General features: G+C 38.8%; 2 protein-coding genes across 8 annotated transcripts in view; one reads left to right on the top strand and one right to left on the bottom strand.

Annotated features, from left to right (window-relative positions):
• The window catches only part of supt3h (SPT3 homolog, SAGA and STAGA complex component), a 517,619-nt gene that overhangs the window by 472,496 nt on the left and 21,959 nt on the right, over positions 1-23,164 (bottom strand). Inside the window, exon 4 of one of the 4 annotated variants that reach the window (XM_078542021.1) lies at positions 12,395-12,477. The exons of the other annotated variants lie outside the window; for them this stretch is intronic. Coding sequence (XP_078398147.1) covers positions 12,395-12,447 — 53 coding nt within the window. The 5' untranslated portion in view covers positions 12,448-12,477. The remainder of the gene's footprint in view (positions 1-12,394; positions 12,478-23,164) is intronic. 4 annotated transcript variants of the gene reach the window in all.
• Positions 14,884-23,164, top strand: part of runx2a (RUNX family transcription factor 2a) — a 159,810-nt gene continuing 151,529 nt past the window's right edge. For all 4 annotated transcript variants that reach the window (XM_078542013.1, XM_078542015.1, XM_078542016.1 and 1 more), the window contains exon 1: positions 14,884-14,901. The gene's annotated coding sequence lies outside the window, so the exon portion shown is untranslated. The remainder of the gene's footprint in view (positions 14,902-23,164) is intronic.

The raw sequence follows: 23,164 nt of genomic DNA on the forward strand, positions 1-23,164 counted from the left end.
CTGCTTCCTGTAAGGACTCCATCCCATTCTCTCAGTTCCTTCGCCTCCGTCGCATCTGTTCCAATGATGCCATTTTCCAAAACGGCGCTTCTGACCTGTCGACCTTCTTCCTTAACCGAGGTTCCCCCCACCACTATGATTGACAAGGCCCTCAGCCGTGTCCAACCCACCTCCCGTGCCTCTGCCCTCACACCTTCCCCTCCCTCCCTGAACCATGATAGGGTCCCCCTTGTCCTCGTTTTTCACCCCACCAGCCTCCGCATTCAAAGGATCATCCTCAACCATTTCCGCCAACTCCAGCATGATGCCACCACCAAACACATCTTCCCCTCACATTCCGTAGGGACCATTCCCTCCGGGACATCCTGGTCCTCTCCTCCATCCCCCCCAACACCACATCCCCTTCCCATGCAATTGCAGAAGGTGCAACACCTGCCCCTTTACCTCCTCCCGCCTCACCGTCCAAGGATCCAAACACTCCTTTCAGGTGAAGCAGCGCTTGACTTGCACCGCCTTCGATTTGGTCTACTGCATTCGCTGCTGCCAATGCGGTCTCCTCTACATTGGGAAGACCAAACACAGGCTGGGTAACCGCTTTGCGGAACACCTCCGCCCTGTCCTCAAGCAGTACCCAGACCTTCCGGTCGCTAGCAATTTCAACCACCATCCTGCTCTCATGCCCACATGTCCTGGCCTGCTGCAATGTTCCAGTGAAACCCGACTCAAACTGGAGGAACAGCAATTCATCTTCCGATTAGGCACTTTACAGCCTTCTGCACTTAACATTGAGTTCAACAACTTCAGACCATGAACTCTCTCCTCCATCCTCACCCCCTTTTTTTAATCCCCTCTTTTCCACATCCATTTTTTTATCCACTTATTTTAATTCATTCATCTGTGGTTTTATCCCTCTTTTTTTTTTACCTTCCTTCTATCCCATTTTCTATCCCTTTTTCCCCCAGCCCCATTCCCTACAGGGCCATCTGTTACTTGTTCCAGGTGGTTATTTCATACAATGTTATTCTTGTTCTGCTATTATCAAATTCTGCTTCCTTACCTTTATACCACTATCAGTACCTTCTTTAGCATTAACCATTATCATTAACACTCCCTTTGTCCTTTAGTTCATGACATCTTTGTCAATCCCTCTTTTGGCCCCACCTATCGCTGACCTTCTATCCAGTTCCACCTGCCCCACCCTCCTTACACAGTATAAATTTCATCACATTTCCATTTCTCTTCAGCTCTGAAGAAGGGTCATACGGACTTGAAATGTTAACTTTGCTTCTCTCTCCACAGATGCTGCTAGATCTGCTGAGCTTTTCCAGCATTTTCTGTTTTTGTTTCAGATTTCCAGCACCACAGTATTTTACTTTTATCATGGCTGATCCTCTTGTGTTTCAATTTCCACATTCCCATCTAACCCCGATAACCTTTGATTCCCTTGCCTAACAAGAATCTATCTTCCTCTGCCTTAAAAATGTTCAATGAGCCCACCTACACCACCTTCTGAGGCAGAGAATTCCAAAGTCACACAACTCTCTGAGAGAAAAAAATTCTCCTCATCCCTGTCCTAAAAGGGCAACCCTTAATTTTAAAACAGTGCCCCCTAGGTCTGGACTCACCCACAAGAGGAAACATCCTTTCGAGAAAGGAAACATATGCATACTTTTACTCTAAACCACCCATGCCTCTCATCTTAATGACTAACTGAGCACCACACTGGAGCGTGAGGTAACTGTGAGCAATGATGAATGTTAAAGACTGCAGGCTTGGGTGTTTGGTGGGGGGGCGGGGGGGGGGGGGCAACGTTCGAGGTGTAGAATTCTATATATGTAACTGAAATGTATTTACAGAGTTTGATAACTGGCTTCTTTCTGACTCAGAAGAGATAATGAGAGAACTGATCAAATGGCAGTGCAAGAAGTCAAGTTTTCTTTAAATAAAAGTAATTAAAAAGCAGACTTTAAACCAACAGCAATTATTGCTACAACTGGTATAAAGCAAAACCTCTTGGAGATTATCTCACTCTCGTAGATATTTTCCAGTCAGTGTTCTAATGCACTGGTACTTAAACTTTAGTACATTGCAAATATAATGACTCCAAATGTCTGCTTGCGCCTTCAGCACATTAAGTCATCCATAGCAGGCTCAATATACATACACTGAGAATAATGAAGTCAAAACTTTTATATTGGAATAAACTAAATGTATAGTATAAACATTAAGTTTGTACTATACAGGGCAATTTCCATTGTAGTCACATAGCCAGTGTTCCTGTAAACTAATAAATTCTTACACCTACTGGTATACAACATCACTTGTTATGATAGCAGTATCCAGAGTGTGACTTGCGTTTGTGTGTATGCAATTTAAAACAGCAGTGATTGCTGACAGCGCAACCTGTTCTGATAATGTACGCATGTCATGAGGGCATATCTTACAAATACCCTGAAAGTCACAACAGTTGTTAGTTATTTAGTTGTTTAAAGTGCTCTACGTTACAATTATTGAAGTTTAATTATTAGTCACTAAAATGTACAACAGCAGGAATCGACATAAAAGTTCATCACCATTCCAACAGTAACAGTGAAACACTCCGTGAAAAACAATTTTTTTTGCTTGTGTTGTAAATATGTGCATGCATATTTTTCCTTCTTTCTGTACGAGTCTGTCAAGATATGAAGGAAGTAATGAATCACTGTTGAAACCTTAACTCTGAGGTTTACGCATCAAAGTGCAAAGTTCACATTACAACAGATTAAGGTGGACTGACATAATTATTACTTTACAATGTTATTATGAAGAAGATATTTGATCAGAGGTACCAAACACTGCCGAATACATAAGCTGCTTAAGTGTGGGTGTACAGAGGCAATGCTTTACACCAAGGTCCTATTACAAACTAGAATAGCAAAAATTGCTTAGTTATTTCTTCCTGCTGAGTAAGAGCACAGCACCTGTAAATGCTTGAACAAACATCGTAACTTTACCTTTCAGGGCACAAAAGAACACCCACAAGTTTCAAACAGAAGTGCAAAACAGCACTATAGTGTGTCTCCAGCTTTGAAGTCGATTCATATATTTCATCTGCTGTTACTGTACCAGTACAGAGATGGCTAAGAATGTGCCTCACAATGTCCCCAGGCAATACATTGGCCCTTTAAAGAAACAGTGTAACTTTTGTTATTTTAGAATAGCTTGTATTTTTAAATTTATAGTGTACACCACATCAACTCTCTACTGTTATTTAAGTTTGACTTGGTATAAAGGAGGCTCATTGTAGTTGCTTTGACAGTGAATTCACAGTGAATTTTATGGACTTCGTAAAGTGAAAACAGCTTCTTTAGGACAGCTATAGGAAAGTTATTGAAAATACATTAAACTTTACAAGAAAGTAAGGATGCAGCAATAATCCTAGCAAAGTTGGATTTTGTTATTTTCTTATAATCAATTCAATATAGTCCATCAAAAGGATTGCTCAACACTGAAAACTGATTTCAACAATAAACACAGCCTGCTGATATATTTACAGAAAAACAAAAATTGTCTAATTTGTTGGGGGGTGGTGGTTTAAGCAGGATAGGAAGAGAAAAAGAGTTATGCATCACAGCCAATGGATCATCTCTTGGCTCCATCTTGTTATTTCCAATGCTAGGCACTCAACCATGTTATATCGTTGCTGCGTCGCAGCTAGTTGCCAGCATGTTTGAAAACATTGCAGCAGCAGTGGGGGGAGGGGGGATGCATTCCAGAACCTAAAGCTCCAATCATGGCATATAATCATGGGCTATTCAAAAGGTAACATCCTTAAGTGGGATACAACCAATGCTTGCTCATTTTTAAAACTAAATAAAGGAGATTTTCTCTAAAAATGTAAATATTTATGTATCAATATACTTCCCTTAAAGACGGGTGCTCAAATAGAAGCTTGCAGTTTTCACGAAAAAAATGAAAATAAACACAAACACATTACCCATCGCACTGGGAGAATACTCATAATTCTATGTAATAAAAGTGGAATTTAACATATTCAGTCATTGTATTCATTAGCTCTGTCCATCATTCACCTTAAATAATGAACTATAGTAAAACATTTCAATCATATATAGCTCTTCAAAAACAATTTATATGTTGATTTTTAACTTGCTCAATTTCTAATTGTTCAGGCTCCAATTATAGTGATCTCGCAAATTTCTGTGCATTCTTTTGATAATAGAAGGCTAAGGGGGAGTCTAATTGAGTTGCTTAAGATGATTAAAGAATTTGATAAGGTAAATAAAGAGAAACTATTCCCTCTGGTGGGAGATTCAGGGACAAGACGATATAACCTTAAAATTAGAGTTGGGCCTTACAGGAGTGACATCAGGAAGCACTTCCTCACAAAGGGTGACGGAAATCTGGGACTATCTCCCCAAAAGCTGTTGAAGCTAGGTCAGCTGAATAGTTCAAAACAGAGATTGATAAGTTTTTTAGGCAAGGGTATTAAGTGTTTATAAAATCAAGGTGGATAAATGGAGTTAAGATGTAGATCAACCATGATCTGTGAATGGCGAAAGAGGGTGAGAAGCTGAATGGGCTACTTGTGCTCCTATGTTTTATCAATACATCAAGTGTAAAGAACCTTTATTTATATTTTTCTTGGACTGTGGCTTTAAAATTGGACTGTGACTTTAAAAAACTACCATGTCTGGAGTTGAAAGACATGTTCACTGGAGCAGGATGAGGAATATCCACAATGTTGCTATCCTGGAACACAGGGTACCATTAGAGAACAGATGGTTCCAGAAAGGCCTGATGACAGCATTTTAATTGGCTCCAGACCAGGTGACCAGGGTTTTATGTGGTGACAGAGTAGGCAGACCAGCTCCTAGCCTGAAAAGAGGGAAGACCTGCAACCTCTCCTGTGTTTGTAAGATTCCAGCAATTTTGTCATAATGGCTAGCTGCCTATCCCTCACACCTCTATTACCTGCTTTCTCTGAAAACCCCTGTCAAGAGGAAAATGTGAAAAATCACCAATAGAGACATTGAAAAACAAGTTTTTCAACCAGTGAATCACAGACTGAAAGTGCTGGGAGACCACCTCATGTCATCAACAACAAACTGCAAAGAATTTGGAAGACATCAATCAAAATCAACCCATGTAATCCTGTACTCCAGATTGGCGCTATTGAACTGTTTTATCTCACCCTTAAAATCCATGTTTTGTGTGCGTGTGAATGTGTGCGTGTGTTTGCGTATAGGGGTTTAAGAATGGGGTAGAGTTTAAGTTATTGAATTAGAAGTTAGCAGTTCATATTTCTTTCTTTTGCCACTGGTTAAAGGCAATTTGTTCAATAAATAGTTATTTACTTAAGTTTACAAACCTGGTGCTCGTATTCTGTTAACCTAAATCAAACAGTCAGGTAGAATTGGGGAAATCTGGTGGTTTGGTCAAACTTTTCACATCTGTTGCGGCTTGGGGGATAGCGGAGCTTGATATTACAGTGCACTATCCCCAGTAAGATGTGACACATGGCACATAAAAACAAGATAATCAAACATTGGGTTATTTCTCTAGTTGCTTTTCAAATAATAGACTTAAAAGAAATGTGTTTTTGTTTCAAACAAATTCAAACAGCCAAGAAAAAAAATTGCATGTCTATAGCACCTTTCAAAACCTCAGCCTCTCTCAAAGCATTTCACTGCCAATGAAGCACCAAGTGTAATTACTGTTATAACATTAAAAAAATCAGAGTTAATTTGTGCACAGCAAGGTCTCACAAACAGCAATAAGATAAATAACCAGATCATCTGTTTTAGTAACATTGACCATAGTGCAAGCCACACTATCTGATGATTGCTACAATAACTGTGCACTCAGCAGAATCACTTCACCAGCTTTTCTCCAAACACTTGAGATTGTTACTGCATATATTCCTTGAGAAAAGCCTACTACTATGAAATCACATTACGTGATATTAATTAAGGTATTCAAATGAAATTCTTTCCTCCACAATTTTATCCGAGGTGCTAACTCATTCAAAACTAACAGTGTAATTTCACTCCATAAATCTCTTAATAAAAGCAGAATTACTGTAAATGCACAGAATGTCAATCAGCATTTGGAAGAGAAAGGTTCCCCACTTAAAAGATGAATCTATCTTTTTCTTTCAGATGCCAACCATCCTGCTGCAGACTTCTAGAATTTTCTGTTCTGTTTTAGATTTTTCAGAAGAATGCTGTCAATGAAGACAGTATTTTAAACATATACAGTTTTATTTCTATTACAAAATAAATTTTCATAAATTTATAATGTGCTAATAGAAAATGTACATTTTACAGGTTGCAGGAGACATTCAATACAGCATCACCCAAACTACTCAATAGATCTATGATAAACAAATCATTTTGTGATCTGAACAGACTCTATGGCCATTGACTAACATTTCTGTGAATAAGCAATTTTAATACAATAATGGTTTCATTCACAACCATATTCTAATTAGACAAACATCTAGTGATTTCTCGTTGCATATTTATATTCTACAATATGGTCAGTAATTAATTGCATTATTTTCAATGCTTTTAGCAATTGAAATTTAATGCCTCTTCAATTTAATAAAGAATGGTTTCACAAGCTCAAGTTGACTCATCTTTAATGCAAGCTCTCTAGTTACCTTCGGTAATCTACTCTTTGTCTCAGTACATGGCCTTCAAACTGAAGTTGATAGGAAAACTGTCAAGTTACAAACTGTTACTTTCAAATGACTGTGAATCATCATAGTGAGACAACAGACCAGCTGTTTGTCACACTGGGGCACACAGCAAAAAATAAAGAGCAGGATTATGTATTTCACTCATGTCACTGTTCTGTTGTCTCCAAAGACAGTACTGGTTTTTAGAGCTCTTCACTGTTTTATCCACAACTCTAATGAGGGTTTCATTTCTTATTCTGGTCAAATCTCTTGCAAAAAAAGTAAGCTTTTGTTTGGAGAAGAATTAAGAGATGAATCACAAACCACAGCAGCTCCAGCTTTACAAAATTGTATAAATCGTATTGCTTGGAGGAGTGAAAAACAACCTAGATGGAAAACATACCACTGCATAATGCATTGTGGGCCTGTGGATTTTTTTGTAGTTCCGTGACACTGAATTAAAGTCAAACAATTAAAAATCCTTCACATAAAAAATAATTCCACGTTAAAATGGGATAATAGACTCTCAATCTGTATCTCTGTGATGTCATTTTCAATAATAAACCACCCACTACCAATGGAAACCATTTGCTATTCATTTCTCCACAACTTATTCAACTTTGATTGTTATAATGTTGATGAGTTGATATACTAGCCAAATACAAGGAATTTAAAATTTATATTGTAAACATGCATTTGCAGCATATCAAGATAATAAAACACTTGATTTAATACAGCACTGAAGGCCAGGGCAAGATTTCCTTCATTACTGATGGCAATACACACTGGGGCCCTTAATGCCTCAACTTCAGTGGGTTACTATGATTGTTATCCAAGCTGCAGACCAACCTTCATTGCACTGGGATAGTTGATATTATTCCTGAAGGGGAGGATATGTCAGAGTCACAGAGTCATAACTGCATGAGGCCATTCAGCGCATCAATCCTGTGCTATCCCTGTAGATCAATCCAATCAGGATCATTTCCCTGCTCTATCCCCTACAAATTTATTTCACTCAAGTGCCCATCATTTTTCTTTTTGAATAATTTTCACTGTCCCAGCTTACACCACGATCATATGGGCAATGAGTTCCAGGTCATTACCACTCAGAGTAAAAAATACATCGTCCCCACCACCCCCCCCAACCCCGACATCTCTTGCCCAAAATCTTAAATCTGTATTCTCTAGTCCCTGTACCATCAGCTAACAGAAACAGCATTTCTTTGTCTACCTTATCTAAACCTGAAATAATATTGTACATCTGTCAAATCTCCCCTCAATCTCCTTTGCTCCAAAAGGAACTAGCCTAGCTTTTCCAACCTAACCTTGAACTGAAATTCCCTCACCCATTCTGGTAAATCTCCTCTGAACTCTCTCAAGGGCCTCACATCCTTCCTTGAGGGTGGTGACCAGAACTGGACGCAATACTCTAGTTGCGGTCTAACCAGAGCTTTATACAGGTTCAGCATAACTTCCCTGCCAGCTTCAAAAGATCTATGCACACGAACCCCAGGCCTCTCTGAACCTGTCCACTTTTTAGAACTATGCAATTTAGTCTATACTGTCTCTCTCTAGTCCTTCTGCCGAAGAGTGTCACCTCACACTCCTGTATAATAAATTCTGTCTGCCCATTCTACCAGCCTATAATCTATTGCAGTCATTAGTATCATCTTCATTGTTTGTCACATTTCAAGTTTGGGATCATTGGAAAATTTTGAAATTTTACTTTGTCTTCCAGTATCCAAGTTATTTATATATAGCACAAAAGCAGTGGTCCTAGCACCGACCCTTGGGGAAAACCACTATCTTCCATCCTCTGGTCTGAAAAACAACCATTTATCACAACTCACTGTTTTCTGTCCTTAAGCCAAGTCTTTATCCAAGCTGACTTCTATTCTGTGAGCCTCAATTTTGTTAACCAGCATCTTATGTTGTAGTTTGTAGATGTTTTCCTAAAATCCATATAAACAACATGTAGTGCAATCCCTTCATCAACCTTCTCTGTTACTTCATCAAAAAAAATCAATCAGATCAATCAAGCCTTTTAGAAATCCGTGTTTACTCTCCTTAATTAACTCAGACCTCTCCAAAGTGCCTGTTGATTTTTTTCCCCTGATTGTTTCTAACATCTTACCCACTACTGATCTTAAACTAACCGGCCTATAGTTACTGGGGATGTCCTTACACCCTTTTTTGAATAAGGGTGTCACATTTGCAACTCTCCAATCCTCTGGCACCTCTCCCATATCTAGGCAAGATCGGAAGGTTATGGCAAGCCTTTCTGCTATCTCCACTCTCACCACCTTTAGCAACCTAGGATGGAAGCAATCCAGACCAGGCAACTTATCCACTTTAAGCATAGCTAGCCTTTCCAGTGCATCCTTCCTATCAATTTTCACCCCATCCATTACCTCTACAATCTCCACCTCCAATATTGTCAACATCCTCTTAGTAAACACCGATACAAATTATTCTAGCCTTGCGTTGTGCCTGTAAGCATATATCACCTTTGTCCCTAATAAGCCCACTCCACCTTTTACTATCCACTTACCATTTACATAGAAGATATGCGAGTTCCTTTGTATGTTAACTACCATTCTAATCTCATATTTTTCTCTTTCCCCCTCAAGCTATTATATTTGACCCACCTCGCTTGAATAACTCACCTGTACATGCACCATATATCCTCTTTCTTTCTTTTCATCATTTTCTTTATTTCCCTCATCAACCAAAGAGCCCAAGCTTTGGTTCCCTTATCTTTCACCCTTGTTGGAATGTACCTAGCCAATACTTGAAACATCACTTCCTTAAAAATCACCCATTGTTCGGTTACAGATTTTCCTGTCAATCTTCAGTTCCATTTTACCCTGCCTAGATTTCCACTCAATCCATGAAGTTAGCCCTCTTCCAATTTAAAACTTCTACCTTAGATTGCTCCTTGCTCTTCTACATGGCTAAGCTAAATCTTATAGTACAATAATCATTCTTATCCAAGAGTTTGTTGCCTAATTTAGGTTTTAGGAATTATATGAAATGAAAACAGTAGATGAGTACTTCACACTGATTAAAACCCATCTGGTTCATTAATGTCCTTTAAGGAAGTAAATCTGCCAGTTGCTACCTATTCTGGTCTACATTTAACTCTTGATCATCCTAAGAGGATGTTGATAATATTGGAGGTGGAGGTTGTAGAGGTAATGGATGGGGTGAAAATTGATAGGAAGGATGCACTGGAAAGGCTAGCTATGCTTAAAGTGGATAAGTTGCCTGGTCTGGATTGCTTGCATCCTAGGTTGCTAAAGGTAGTGGGAGTGGAGATAGCAGAAAGGCTTCAGAGGATTGGAGAGTAGCAAATGTGACACCCTTATTCAAAAAAGGATGTAAGGAAATCTCCAGTAGCTATAGGCTGGTTAGTTTAAGATCAGTGGTGGGTAAGATGTTAGAAACAATAATCAGGGGGAAAAAAAAAACAAAAAAAAGCAACGTGGTTGTTTTTAACTGCCCTCTGAAATGGCCTAGCAAGCCGCTTAGTTATATTCAAGACAGTGGCTCATCACCTTCTCAAGGGCAATTAGGAATAGGCAATAAATGCTTGCCTTTTCAGGAACACTCACAGCCCATAAATGAATAAAAATATACATTTCATGCTGTTCTATGAATGAACATTATGTGGTTAATGAGTACTCTCTGTTCACCACATTTCTTCTTTACATTGCTTCATAAGTACGAAAACATCTCCAATACGAGGCAAACATTTACTGTTGCCGTAACACATCACCTGATGTTTTACAATTGCTCAAACTGTCCACTTCTTGGGACATCTGTTTAAAAACATCTCACAAACAGCGTGTTCTGATAGCAATTGAACATTAATGTCCTTCACCTCCCACTCAAAGTTCTCCAATTTTCTCTTCCTCCACAATATCTGCCCTACAAAACGCCTTTAGAATCTGATTCAGACTGTGGTAAGGTTCACCAGTCAGCATTTCATCTCTGATGCCTCACCCATGAATATTCTGCATGAATCTAGGCAGTGAGTGGGAGCAACTAATGCAATCATAGAAGCTATCATAGCTAAGCTCAAATATGTCCTCACTCAAGAAATGCTTTTGGTAAGAGTGAATGGAAAGCAATCAGAATGCTGAAATAAACTGTATAGTTAACTTAGCAAAGACCTTCCTGATATGTAAGCTTAGTACCACACCATGCACTTAATTTACCCAAGCTGGTATCAACAGAGGAACTCATGGCGTTTTCACTGCAAAGCATTTTCTTATCCTCTCCACTACCAATCTATTGTGCCACACATCATTTTTTCACAAAAGGAGTTAACAGAGGAGCCCTGATGGAGATCACTTCATCCAAATTGTTTCTTCCAAAGATATGCTAGCCTGCTACTTACTTTCTTGCACTCAAAGTGGAGATCAGAGACTCAACATAAGGGGATCTCAAACCTATGTCTCCCTAGGGTGCTGTGTGTTAGTCCTGCAATGTGCAGATAAATTTCCACCACCACCTATAAAGCGAGAGGGAGAAAGAATCAAGTTGATAATCTCCAATTATTCTTCTTTCCAGCATTAATATCTGCTGTTTCCCTCCTGCAGATGAATGTTTTAGATCAAGCAGTCAATGAAAAACAGAAGCCAAACACATATCAGGGATTACCAATGAACATATTAAACCAAGGTCACTTTATTCAAATATAAATCTCAACTGTAGGTCAATGAAAGGATTAAAAGTAAAAGCAGGGTAGGGTATTTTCAGTTAAATCAAAACACAAATTAGTTTTGCAGGTACTGTAATTGACTGCAATTATTTTTATTATACATCAATTTTACAAAATAACTTTCTAAAACATCCCATAACCATAACAATGATCGTTAGTGACTTGAGACTTAATTAATAGCACACTGCATGTTCATCCTGAGCATAATCTTTGGTAAACAAACATCGAATGCCTTTTAGAAATGCTTCTTAGCCCCTAAATTGCAGATTGGTTAACCAACCAACTTATTAGTGCTGTTTATTTCAAAATGAGACTTGTCCTAACAGAACTTAATATAAACAAGCAGGACCCAGTTAGAATTGTTTTTCAGCTACTTAAAAAAAAAATCAACTACTAGGGAGTAGTCATATCTCAAAACAATGGTCAGAGGGAATAGAATCAAGACATAAAACCAATTCAAATTCTCACTGCAAAGAGTTACTCTTAAGAGACTTGTCTGGTGATGTCATGTTGAGCGTGTCTCTCTTTTAGTGTCTCACCACAAACGACTGAATGCTGGACTTTTCACTATGCCTATTTACCACCCACGCTAGACTGCAAGTAACTAACTTTGCACTTCAGAATGTCAGTTTGGTTATTAACTCTCGCATGGCCAGCAGCATTTTGCTTCCGTCTTCTTGCCTGTTGAGATCATGTGGACAGATACGAATAGCACAAAGTGGCATATGATATGTAAAGTATGGGACTGCAAAACCATGCAATAATAAATTACTTTTTGATTAGCACCTGGAACTACTTGCACTGGGAAATTGGTCTCTGGGGCTTCTGTTTGGAAGCTACTGAAAATGCACTCTTTTTAAAAAAGTTCCCTTTTGCCAAGTAGTGCACCTGTATAATTGGAACAGCAACACACATAATAATGGTGAGGGACCAAGTACGCCCATGAGTAAATTTATGCTTTCAGTTAACTGTGAGAGAAAACATCTCACTTGTGCCACGACGGAAAATTCGCTGGGTGACTCCATTCAGCCATTCCATGCATCCTGGTGACCAGCCAAATGTAGACTGTTATCTGGAAAGGAAGAATGTGCAGGGTTACGGGAAGAAGGCTGGGAGATGGCACTAGGTGAATTGCTCATTCGGAGAGCCAGTGCAGACATGATGGGCCAAATGGTCTCCTGCTGCACTATAATAATTCTGTGGTTCTCTGATGTAGCACTGACATTGATTTAAGATGCCTTTAGAGCATCATCTCAATGATCAGTTAGTATTTCTGAAATACAGTAAATGGACGCTTCAATAAGAAATGTTCAACTGAAAATTGTAAATAGTTTCTTACTCAACAGTCTATGCGGCAATCACTGTAACTTAAAATGAACTACACAAATCTGGCACTAAAGTAAAATACTGCAGATGTTGAAAGTCCAAAATAAAAACAAAAAATGCTGGAAATACTCAGCAGGTCTGGCAACATCCATGGATAGGCAAACAGAGTTAATGTTTCAGGTCAATAACCTTCCAGCATTTTGTATTTTTATTATGGCACAAAGCTGGTCCTGTTCTTCTGGCCTTCAGCAAATTTGTATAAATGTAATATCTTAGAGGAAAAACAGCTATGATAAGTTACAGAAACAAACTGAAGTATTACAGATCAAACAACAGAACTGAGAATGACGATACTCAGGGCTTTCCTACAGGAAAGCTAATGATGAAAATAATAAAACATTTTATATTGTAAAATACTTGTTTTCTATGCTGAAATGTAAAGAGATAAGTATACTGTTATTAGGTACAATCTAATTGTTAAACTGCCACATTACTGGAGAATAAAATGGCCATTCATACCATGACTAACCAGCCATGGTGTGATGAGTCAGAAATAGAGTGGGTGTCATCTTTAATCCTGTTTAGATGGCATGTATGGCTTCAAATGCCTGAAAGCATGCTTTTATGCATAGAAAAAAAATGCACAAACTGTACTTAGCAGTAAATAGCTACAAATTTCAAACATCACAGAATTCAGCCATTTTTCAGCATCATCACTACAAATAACGTGGCTGCTTATAGACGTTTGTGAAGAGCTTAAATCTGTGTGTCAAAACTTAGTGTCCAAACTGTAAGGCATTTCAATAACCAAGTTACATATGGTTATGATGAGTGCTTGAACTTATCCTATTTCTCACAAGCTAAAGCTAACAGTTGCTGAATATTACAGTTACTGGGTCACAATATTTTTAAACCAATAGGAAAATTAATTCAAGCTATAAAAAATACTTTAGAATAGGGTTGAATCTTCAAATCAGGTTACTTCACATTTTATTGTAACCTTTTTTTTAATTCAGTAATCTTAAACCATCAACTTGCAGAGTTCCCAATGCAAGTGTCATGATTTGACAACGTTTTACAATTCTTAAAAGACAAAGTCCTATATATCCTGGACGCATTGTATATGTTGTAGTTAACTGGATCCTCTTCACCTTGATTTTAACTCATCTTCCTAAATCGTTATGGATTACCTTGTTTCGCTCAACCTCACCATCTCATTAACTTCTTCGCTCAAAAACATGGCAACTCATCAACCTCATTATAATGCAAGAATCGCATTTCCAAATTTTTTGACTATTTTGCCTAGGTGTAATTACTGGTAATTAAAATTACTTAGCTCACAAGATGAAATCCACAGAACATTTTGGAACCGTGAATTAGATCCCATCCGAGCCTCTGTCTAGAATGGCATTTCTTACTCAATACAATCTACTTGAGACAGTGGAGGTTTGATTACACGGGCTCAGTTCATAGCACCCTCGCCTTTGAATCAGAGGGTTGTGGGTTCATGTCCCACTCCCGGAAACCAAGAACTGTGATTGTACTCAAAAGAGTTGCAATCTGTGACTGTTGACAACTCGAAAGAGTTTCCAGTAACTATCCACATGCATTATGTTGGAACAGTTTCATTCATTTGGGCCCAACAAGTGGGAGGGATGGGGATGCTCCTCCCAAGACCCTACAATTAAGAAGGCAGTAGCAAATTTAATTGGCAATTAAACTTGTCAATTGCCAGTCACCTAAAAAGATCAGGGGCCAACTATGTCGCTTCCTGCCTAGTTGGAAGGCAGCGAGTCTGCAGAAACCGGAAATATTGGGAGAGAATCCTTTCATTAAGGTTAGCACCAACTGCTAACTCAGTAAGTGAATTTAAATGGCCTGAAATTCACTATGAACATTATTCTGCTTGTTTAAATATTATTTGTAAATATGTTAGTTTACAATTAACCTTGGTCTGTTTATCAATCAGCCCTCGAGGACAGGGAATGGGGGCAGTATTCAGTTCACCTAACAAGGCGTTTTCTTGTTGTAGCTCTGATGTCAAGCTGTCATATGACATATGACAAGCAAGCAATATAAACCTGTCATGGACAACACAGGATTTGCTTATAGGAGAGGCAGGTGACACGACCCAAGAGAACAGCTAGTGAAGACCCAAAATTTGTAACAAGTAGGTGTGCGCAAATGGCCAAGATTTCAATCACTGACAGTGATCTTTCTGACCACTTTCTCATTTCCTTCCTTTCATCCATCCCTCTGACAAGCCAATCCCCCTTCAGGTTGTTGCTCTTCATGTTAACCTCAGGTTTTTCTTTTTATCGCAAAACCTAAGTGAAGCCAAGGTCCATAATTCGCAATATTACTAAGGTTTAAAAGAATAAGAGAAAAGGCAACATAAATCAAGAACTGGTGATTAGGTGACAACAAGTTTGGATTTAAAAGTCTTTAGATTGCACATACAAGATTGATGGAGTAAGGTCTTCCATAGGTCTATGTTCCTGGGAAAGAGTGATTAAAGTGAGAAATGAGGCACTAAGTCTTCATTTTAAACAGTGAGAATGAAGGGAGGAAAAGAAAAACAATTTGTTTGGAGCCAATAAGGAGCTCAAGAAGAAATCTCATAAGAATGAGATCAAAAGTGATACAACTGAAAGGGTTATTAATTAACTTTAGGCTTGTTTAATATTTTCACCAGGAAGGATATATGCAACTACAACTTTTAATCTCCCATCTGTATTCCTAATCACCCTTCCACCTCACCATTTCACATAGCTCCTCTACTGCTATCACCTTCCTTGATTTGAGAAAAGACCATTTCCAATCACGTCTTTGTATCCCTCAGCATTCACATCCATCTACTACTTCCAACACTACTACTTTCTCCATTCATCTCATATCAATTTTCTCCCGAATCCCTTATAAACTTGACTGTCTAGCCTTTGCCATGATAATTCTGCAGCTTCTTTCCTCTCATTCCATGTCTAGCTCAATGCTTCCACCCATTGTCCAGCTCAGTGGGACTGCCCTCACTTGATTCCACTCTTACTTATCCAATCATAGCTAAATCATCTCTAACAATAGCATCACTACCTAACCCCACTGCTATCATTGGTGTCTCCTCAAGGATCTATGCTTGGCCCCACGCTCCATCCTCATCCCTGTACTGCCCCTGGGCAACATCATCTTCAAGTTCCATACTGCACCATATACCCACCACCTTTTGCCTGTAAGGAGAGAAAGAGAGAAGCAGAAAAAGTTAGGGGAAAGAAACAATTACAATTGCTTGTATTTCTAAAATGGAGTGAACAGAAAAATAAGAGTGCAAAGAGATAGAGGAAGAGATTTACAGAGGTGACAAAAGTTTGGTCATAATGGTGGGTTTCAAGAAGAGTCTTTAGGAGCAGGTTTAGAATTCCAGAGAATTTTAGAAGTTCAATAACAGTAATACTCAAGTAAAACTGGTGTATGCATTCACGCCAAGAAACTGCAATTAACATTGATGAAAATAAATCTTCCTGTTAATCAACCAGCTGGGCATTACTTTGAGAATTAAAATTTACTTAAAAGCTTCACTTTAATAGTCTATTTGGTGTGTAAATATCTTTTGCTCCAATATGAAACTGGATTGGTTATGTTACCTCTAGTGCTACCTCCCAACAAATTAGGTTGGATTTGACAGCCTCCTAGCATGCTGTCCAATTATCTAGTCGGTCAATCCTGACAATTTGCATGCCGGAGGAAAAAAGTACTTTTCCTTATGAAATAATGATAAGATAAAAATGGATTGAAACACTGTCACCTTAAAACACAAAGCTAACATGTATGGCTACTATAAACAGTTTGACTTCAGTCTAAATGAAAATAGAAATTAAAATTGGTGGTGGGGTGGGGGGGGGAAGAAACAGAATACTCCTTCACACAGAACTTCCTAATTTATTCAAATTTTTTTTAGGAAACATTTTAATCTCTGCTCTATTGCACAATCTGAGGTGACTGCTGCTCACAGAGCTGAACAATAAAAATACAAAAAGCAATACTATTTTTTCAACAACTTGACTGTTCACTTCTTTGTGACCATAATTCCAAAAATTCAAAGTATGCTTCAAATTATTTAAATTTCAACCTAGTTATCAGGGTCCACTGGAGAGACAGAATGAAAAAAAAAGTTTTACATTTTTGTGGCAAATTTTCCCCATGTAAATACTTGCATAAGATTTGCTTGAGCATATTCATTCCATCCCTTCAACAGCCATCCACAAATACTATGCCAAAACTAATTAGAAATGTAATTAGGGAAATTCCTGCATGTGCAAAGCAGCCAAATTTGGAGGCCTTTTTACAGAACACTGACCATCTTCCACTGAGCAGCCAATCCATTTGCAAAATACGCTGCCACAAATATGTCATTATTTTTGTTGTGGTTAACCTAATGCTTCAAATGCATTTTTAAAAAGGTTTATTTTAAAAACACCATTATTGGTTCAAACTTTTCAGTATACCTTCCATTTGTATGCTGTTACTAAAATACTGCATACCGTTTTAGGTAAACATTCTCTTGTAATGTCATCCTTAAAAGCATTTTAACACAATGGGAATAAGTTGCTGTCAAAATAACATTGAAACTAATGGTGCTCATTGTTATTCATATGCAAATGCTACAGCAACTTCAGGTGAAGACAGATGCAAAAATCCAGAAGTTGCAGTCCAAGATGCGCCACTATGAAAAAATGTCAACTCTATTTCACAACCGAAATGCATCGAACAATGTGGATGTGCACATTTAACTATGCATGTGTGGACTCCAGAAGTTGCTGTCCATTTCAGAGGAGTAAAGGTGGCAAAGCCATCAAATGGACAGCAACTTCTGGAGTCCACACATACATAGTTAAATGCGAATATCCAGAAATTGCTGCCAGTGATTCCACGTTTCCTCATAGGGTGCGCGGTTGAAGTACCCGGAGAAAGAAATCACTGAACTGACAAAAGTGTGCTCTTTTATGTATTAGTCTCTCTCTAAAAATCCTTGAAAAAGTTACACCTTGTTGACCGAGATGAAAAAGAGCAGTAAAAGAGCGAGGAGAGGATGAGGTAGAGCGAGAAGTTAGAAAGGGAGAGAAAGAGAAAGCTAAGTACAGAGAGAGAGGGAGAGAGAGAGACAGACAGATAGGCACATCGTGAGAGAAAGGTAGCAAAAGAGAAGGGGTAAAAAGTAGCGAGAGAGAGGGGGGAAAGGTAGCGAGAGAGAGGGGAAAGGTAGCGAGAGAGAGAGGGGGGAAAGGTAGCGAGAGAGGGGAAGGTAGCAAGAGAGAGAGAGAGAGGGGAGAAAAGGTAGCAAGAGAGAGGAGGAAAAGGTAGCACGTGAGAGAGGGGGAAAAGACAGCGAGAGAGAAGGGGGAAATAGGTAATGGGAGAAATAGGTAAAGAGGAAGAGATAGAAAGATGGAGGGAGAGAGAAAGGTAGAGATTGTCAGAACCAGTGTGAGAGTGAGAGGAGGGGAGTGAGAGAGAGAGAAGGGGAAGGGAAAGAGCTAGAAAAAGTAGCTGTGAGATAGAGAGGGAGTGTACAAAAGTTTGCCATTTATCAGCTCAGATTTAAGCCACATACCACCAGATCCAGCCCAAGGTGCAAGCCAGAAGGTTCCATGAGAAAACTCAAATCGTTTATTTTGCCAATATTGAGCTAGTTTTGATTAACGTAGGACTTGATGTAGGATGGAGAGTTAAATAATGTTGATACAGCCTTGGAGTTAATAGTAGGAAGGTAGAATTAAACATTATCAGCATAGGTTTGAAAATTGTCTGTGTGTGCAGGTGTTGTCACTAAGTCAACAGCTGGATAATAAATAAAAAAAGGAGTGGAACGGAGGATGAATCTTTCGGAACACCTCACACAGCCACTTGAGATGATGAAATGGTTTCCTAGGGAGACATAGGAATGAAATCAGAAGAAAGCAGCGCCATAAAGTGGAAGAGTGAACTGGATCAAGACACTGTTTGGTCAGCAGCTTTTGAAGACTATAACAAGGAGTCCAAGCACAAACAAATCAGAAAACGTAAATCAGAGAAATGCAGTGTAACAATAAGGCTCAAAAGGAAACTCTCAGAAGGCAGCTGAATGGCAGCTTTAAATCAACAACTGACCACTAAAAGCAGTATATTTAACAAAGACCGCTGTTTTCACATTGAATTGATTTCATGAGGCAACTATTACAAGACTATCTTTGGTCACCAGGTATTTTAGTTTGCTGATTTTGGACCAAATGTTTAGGTATATCGGCAGTATAAAAAACAGTAATGATTCTCTTTCAATTATGAACAATTATTTTCACAGAAAATTCCATGTCCATTGCAAATCTGTGCCTTAGATCTCTCCTCCTACAGTACTCACTGACCTCTTTCTTGTAGGTATGCAATTATTAAACATAGACAAACAAACTGGAACTCACTGAGTCAGAAACTCTCGTAACATTTAAAAAGTATTTAGATATTCACTTGTGTTGCCATAGCCTCCAGGGCTATGGGCCAAGTGCTGGAAAATAGGATTAGTGTTGTCAAATCTTAGTTGACTGGTGCCTACATGATGGGCTGAATGGCCTCCTTCTGTGCTGTAGATGTCTATGAGTCCGAGTCAGTTTGGACCTATCAAAATATCCACATATATTTCAATGCAACCCAAAAACAGAAAACTACCTACTTCAATATGTATTCTGAATTTCTGGAAAAGAATATGGGGTTTCCGCCAAACACAGAACATGAGAGACCACCCTCCCACCACCACTCCAGTAAACATTTATGGTAGTTTAATAATTTTGGTTTTTTTTCTTCCCGAAGGGGGAGTCAAATTACAGTCATGGGCCACCTGAAGTTCCCAAGCCTTGGTAATCCAGGCATTTTAGTCCAAGCAATTCAGTGCTATTTGCACTTGCATTTCTTAGTCACTGGTTTGCCCTGCATGGTGTTTTAGACATGGAAGTTCTGGAAAAGCTGCTCTTAAACGCTGTTGCCTCATTGATGGGTAAATTCTAAAACAAGACACCAAGATCAGTTAATATCAGCAAATTAAGATATATGAAAATTAATAGTAGTCACATATGCTGCCTACGTGATTCAATTGGACAAAACATAAGTGACCAAAAAACAGTAAACTTGGACACCCCTGTTCTAGGCCAGTTAGAAAAAAAGTAAGTTTGCATTCAAAATTTAAGTAAACAGACAAGCTTGTTAAGAATGAACTTACAGCAAAGGAATTTAAAATGGCTAATAATCCTCCCAGGCTTCTGTTTCTGCTAACATTACCCTCTAACCTGAAAATACAAGATCATGGAATCACAGAATGGTTACAGCACTGGAGGAAGCCATTTGACCTGTTGTGTCTGTGCCAGCTTTCTGCAAGAACTCAGCAAGTCCTACTTCCCCACCCTTTCTCCTTAGCTCTGCAAATTTTATCCCTAAGTACTTCTCCAATTCCCTTTTGAAAGCCACTATTGAAGCTACCTCATCACATTCTCAGGCAGTGCATTTAAGATCCTAGCCAGTTGCTGTGTAAAGGTTTCTCCTCACGCTCTTTTGCCAATCACCTTAAATCAATGTTCTCCAATTCTTGAACCTTCCGCCAATGAAAGCAGTTTCTCTCCATCTACTCTGTCTAGAATCCATCATGATTTTAAACATCTCTATCAAACGTCCTCTTAATCTTCTCTTCCTAAAGGAGAAGAGCTCCAGTTTCTCCAATCTATCCACATAAATGAAGTTGCTCATCCCTGGAACTAAAGCCCAGCATCCCATATGCTTTTTTAACCACATTCTCAACCTGCCCAGCCACCTTCAATGATTTGTGCACATATACCCCCAGGTGTCCCTGTTCCTGAACCCCCTTTAGAGTTGTACCCTTTAGTTATATTGCCTTTCCTCGTTCTTCCTACCAAAATGTATCACTTCACACTGCTGCATTAAATTTCATCTGCCAGGTGCCTGCCTATTCCATCAGCCTGTCTATATGCTGTTGAAATTTATTATCCTCCTTAAGTCTTCAAGTTTTGTCATGTGTAAATTCTAAAACTGTGCCCTGTACTTCCAAGTCTAGGTCATGAACGTATATCAAGAAAAGCAGTGCTTGAGTACAGACCTCTGAGGAGTCCCCCCACTGTATATTCCTCCAGTCTGAAAAACAACTATTCACCGTTACTCTCTGTTTCCTGCCAATCAGCCAACTTCGTACCCATCCTGCCACTGTTCCTTTTATTCCCTGGGCTTCAATTTTGCTGGCAGACCTATTATGTGGCACTCTATCAATCACCTTTTTGAAGTCCATGTACACCACATCAACAGCATTATTTTGATCAACTCTCTCTGGTACCTCATCAAAAAACTCAAGCAAGTTAGTTAAATTTGCCCTTATCAAATCTGTGCTAGTTTTCCTTAATTAAGCCACACTTGTCCAAGTGACTGTTAATTTTTTCTCAGATTAATCGATTTTAAAAACTCTCCCACCACCTAGGTTAAATTGACTGGCCTATAGTTGCTGAGATTATTTTTACTCCCTTTTTTAAATAAGGGTGTAACACTTGCAATTCTCCAGTCCTCTGGCATCACTTGTCTAAGGATGATTGGAAGATTATGGCCAGTGCCTGCACAATTTCCATCCTTACTTCCCTCAAAATCCTCACATGTATCCCATCCAATTCTAGTGACTTATCAACTTTAAGTACAGCCAGCGTTTCTAATACCTCCCCTTAATCAATTTTTAGCCCATCTGGTATCGCAATTATCACTTCCTCCATGATGACTTTGGCAGCATCTCCTACTTTGGTAAAGACAAATGCAAACTACTCATTTAGCACCTTAGCCATGCCTTCTACCTCCATGTATAGATCTCCCTTTTGGTACCTAATTGGCCCCAAGTCTCCCCTTATTACCCTTTTACTGTTTATTTGTCTATAGAAGGCTTTTGGATTCCCTTTTACGTTTGCTACTAGTTTCTTCTCATACTCTGTCTTTGCCTCTCATATCCTTTCTCACTTCCCCACTGAACGTGCTATATTTAGCCTAATTCTCACTGTATTATCCACCTGACATCTGTTATACACTCCCTTTTTCTGCTTCATCTCCATGCAAAAAGCGTTCTGGAGTTCCCACATGGAGCAGGATGAACATCTGATGGGATTGAGGTGTCTTGCCAGTACCTCTATTTATTGGGCTACTAACCAAATTTACCAGAAATAAAATACAAAACTTTAAAAACAAACAATATTTAAAACACAATTTAATTATATTGATTATCTTAAATTCTTACTTTAATACTTACCCTCTATACTTAGTTCCCTCAGGTTCTGCTGCTCCTTCGTCTCCACACCAATTCTATTCTTACTCTTTCAATTTCTGCCTGTGCTCCTTCCAGTCAGACCTGTTTTGCCGACATGCCTTTTATCCCACTCAGCTTTAGCTCCTTCATTTTAATTTTTTTTTAAACTCACCATCAATTTACCAAATGCCTTGTGCTCCCTTACCTCTGGGTTCTCCAATTGAAGACCGCTTTTGTGATAGAAAAGTGAAAATATTTGTTGTTTATTCATCCAATTTACTTACACTCACAGCTCCACCTGTGTACTTGCTGTGATGTCAATGTTGGCATCTATTAGAACTTTGAAAATTCTCTGGTGTTTGCTTCTCCCTTGGTTTTCCACGCTGACTGGGAATTCTCCTTGATTGCCACTTTTTAAACTCGCTAGGATCCTCCAGTGTATAAGAGAAGTCATAGATGGATGGATTTCAAAGCTTCCCTCCAACCACCATCTTGTTTCGGACCCAATAGTTCAGAAGAGACTGAGGCCCAGATTTTTCAGTCAGCGGTGAAGTAGGGGAACTCACCACTAACTATGAAGCAACTCTTGTTGAGAGATCTGGCGATCTCTGGCGAGAATATCAGATCCAGCTTGTGCAGTGGTACTGCGACTGATTGCAATGTTCTTTAACAACATTTACAGTGTATTGCAGTATAGTGATATCATCAAGCTGTCTAAGCAGTCAATCACGTTAAAGGATTTTAACAGACATCCAACCAGGAAATAAAGCACTAAATTAAAATCATTTGCAAAATATGTTTTACTGCATGTTAAAAGTTGGGACATACATATATTCTTTAAAAAAAAGATTTTAAAAATTAATGAAAATTTAGTTGAAAAAAATCCATTAATGACCTTTTCAATGTCAGTTCTGTTGTTCATCAAATTTTACTAATCACGTTGTTGCACCCAGTTATACCTGCATTGTCATGCTACCAACCCTAAAAAAACTCTCAAGAAGTGTTACTGCCATGTTAGACGTGTACTTGTAGATCTTTTTAGTAATTTTAAAATATTGGCTGTGGTCGTCAATTAAATGCAGAGTTGTTGCTCCAAGCAACTGTTAACTGAGGAAGCCATAATTTGATGCAA

The sequence above is a fragment of the Cetorhinus maximus genome, chromosome 5, assembly GCF_964194155.1.
Source record: "Cetorhinus maximus chromosome 5, sCetMax3.hap1.1, whole genome shotgun sequence".
Classification (NCBI taxonomy): domain Eukaryota; kingdom Metazoa; phylum Chordata; class Chondrichthyes; order Lamniformes; family Cetorhinidae; genus Cetorhinus; species Cetorhinus maximus.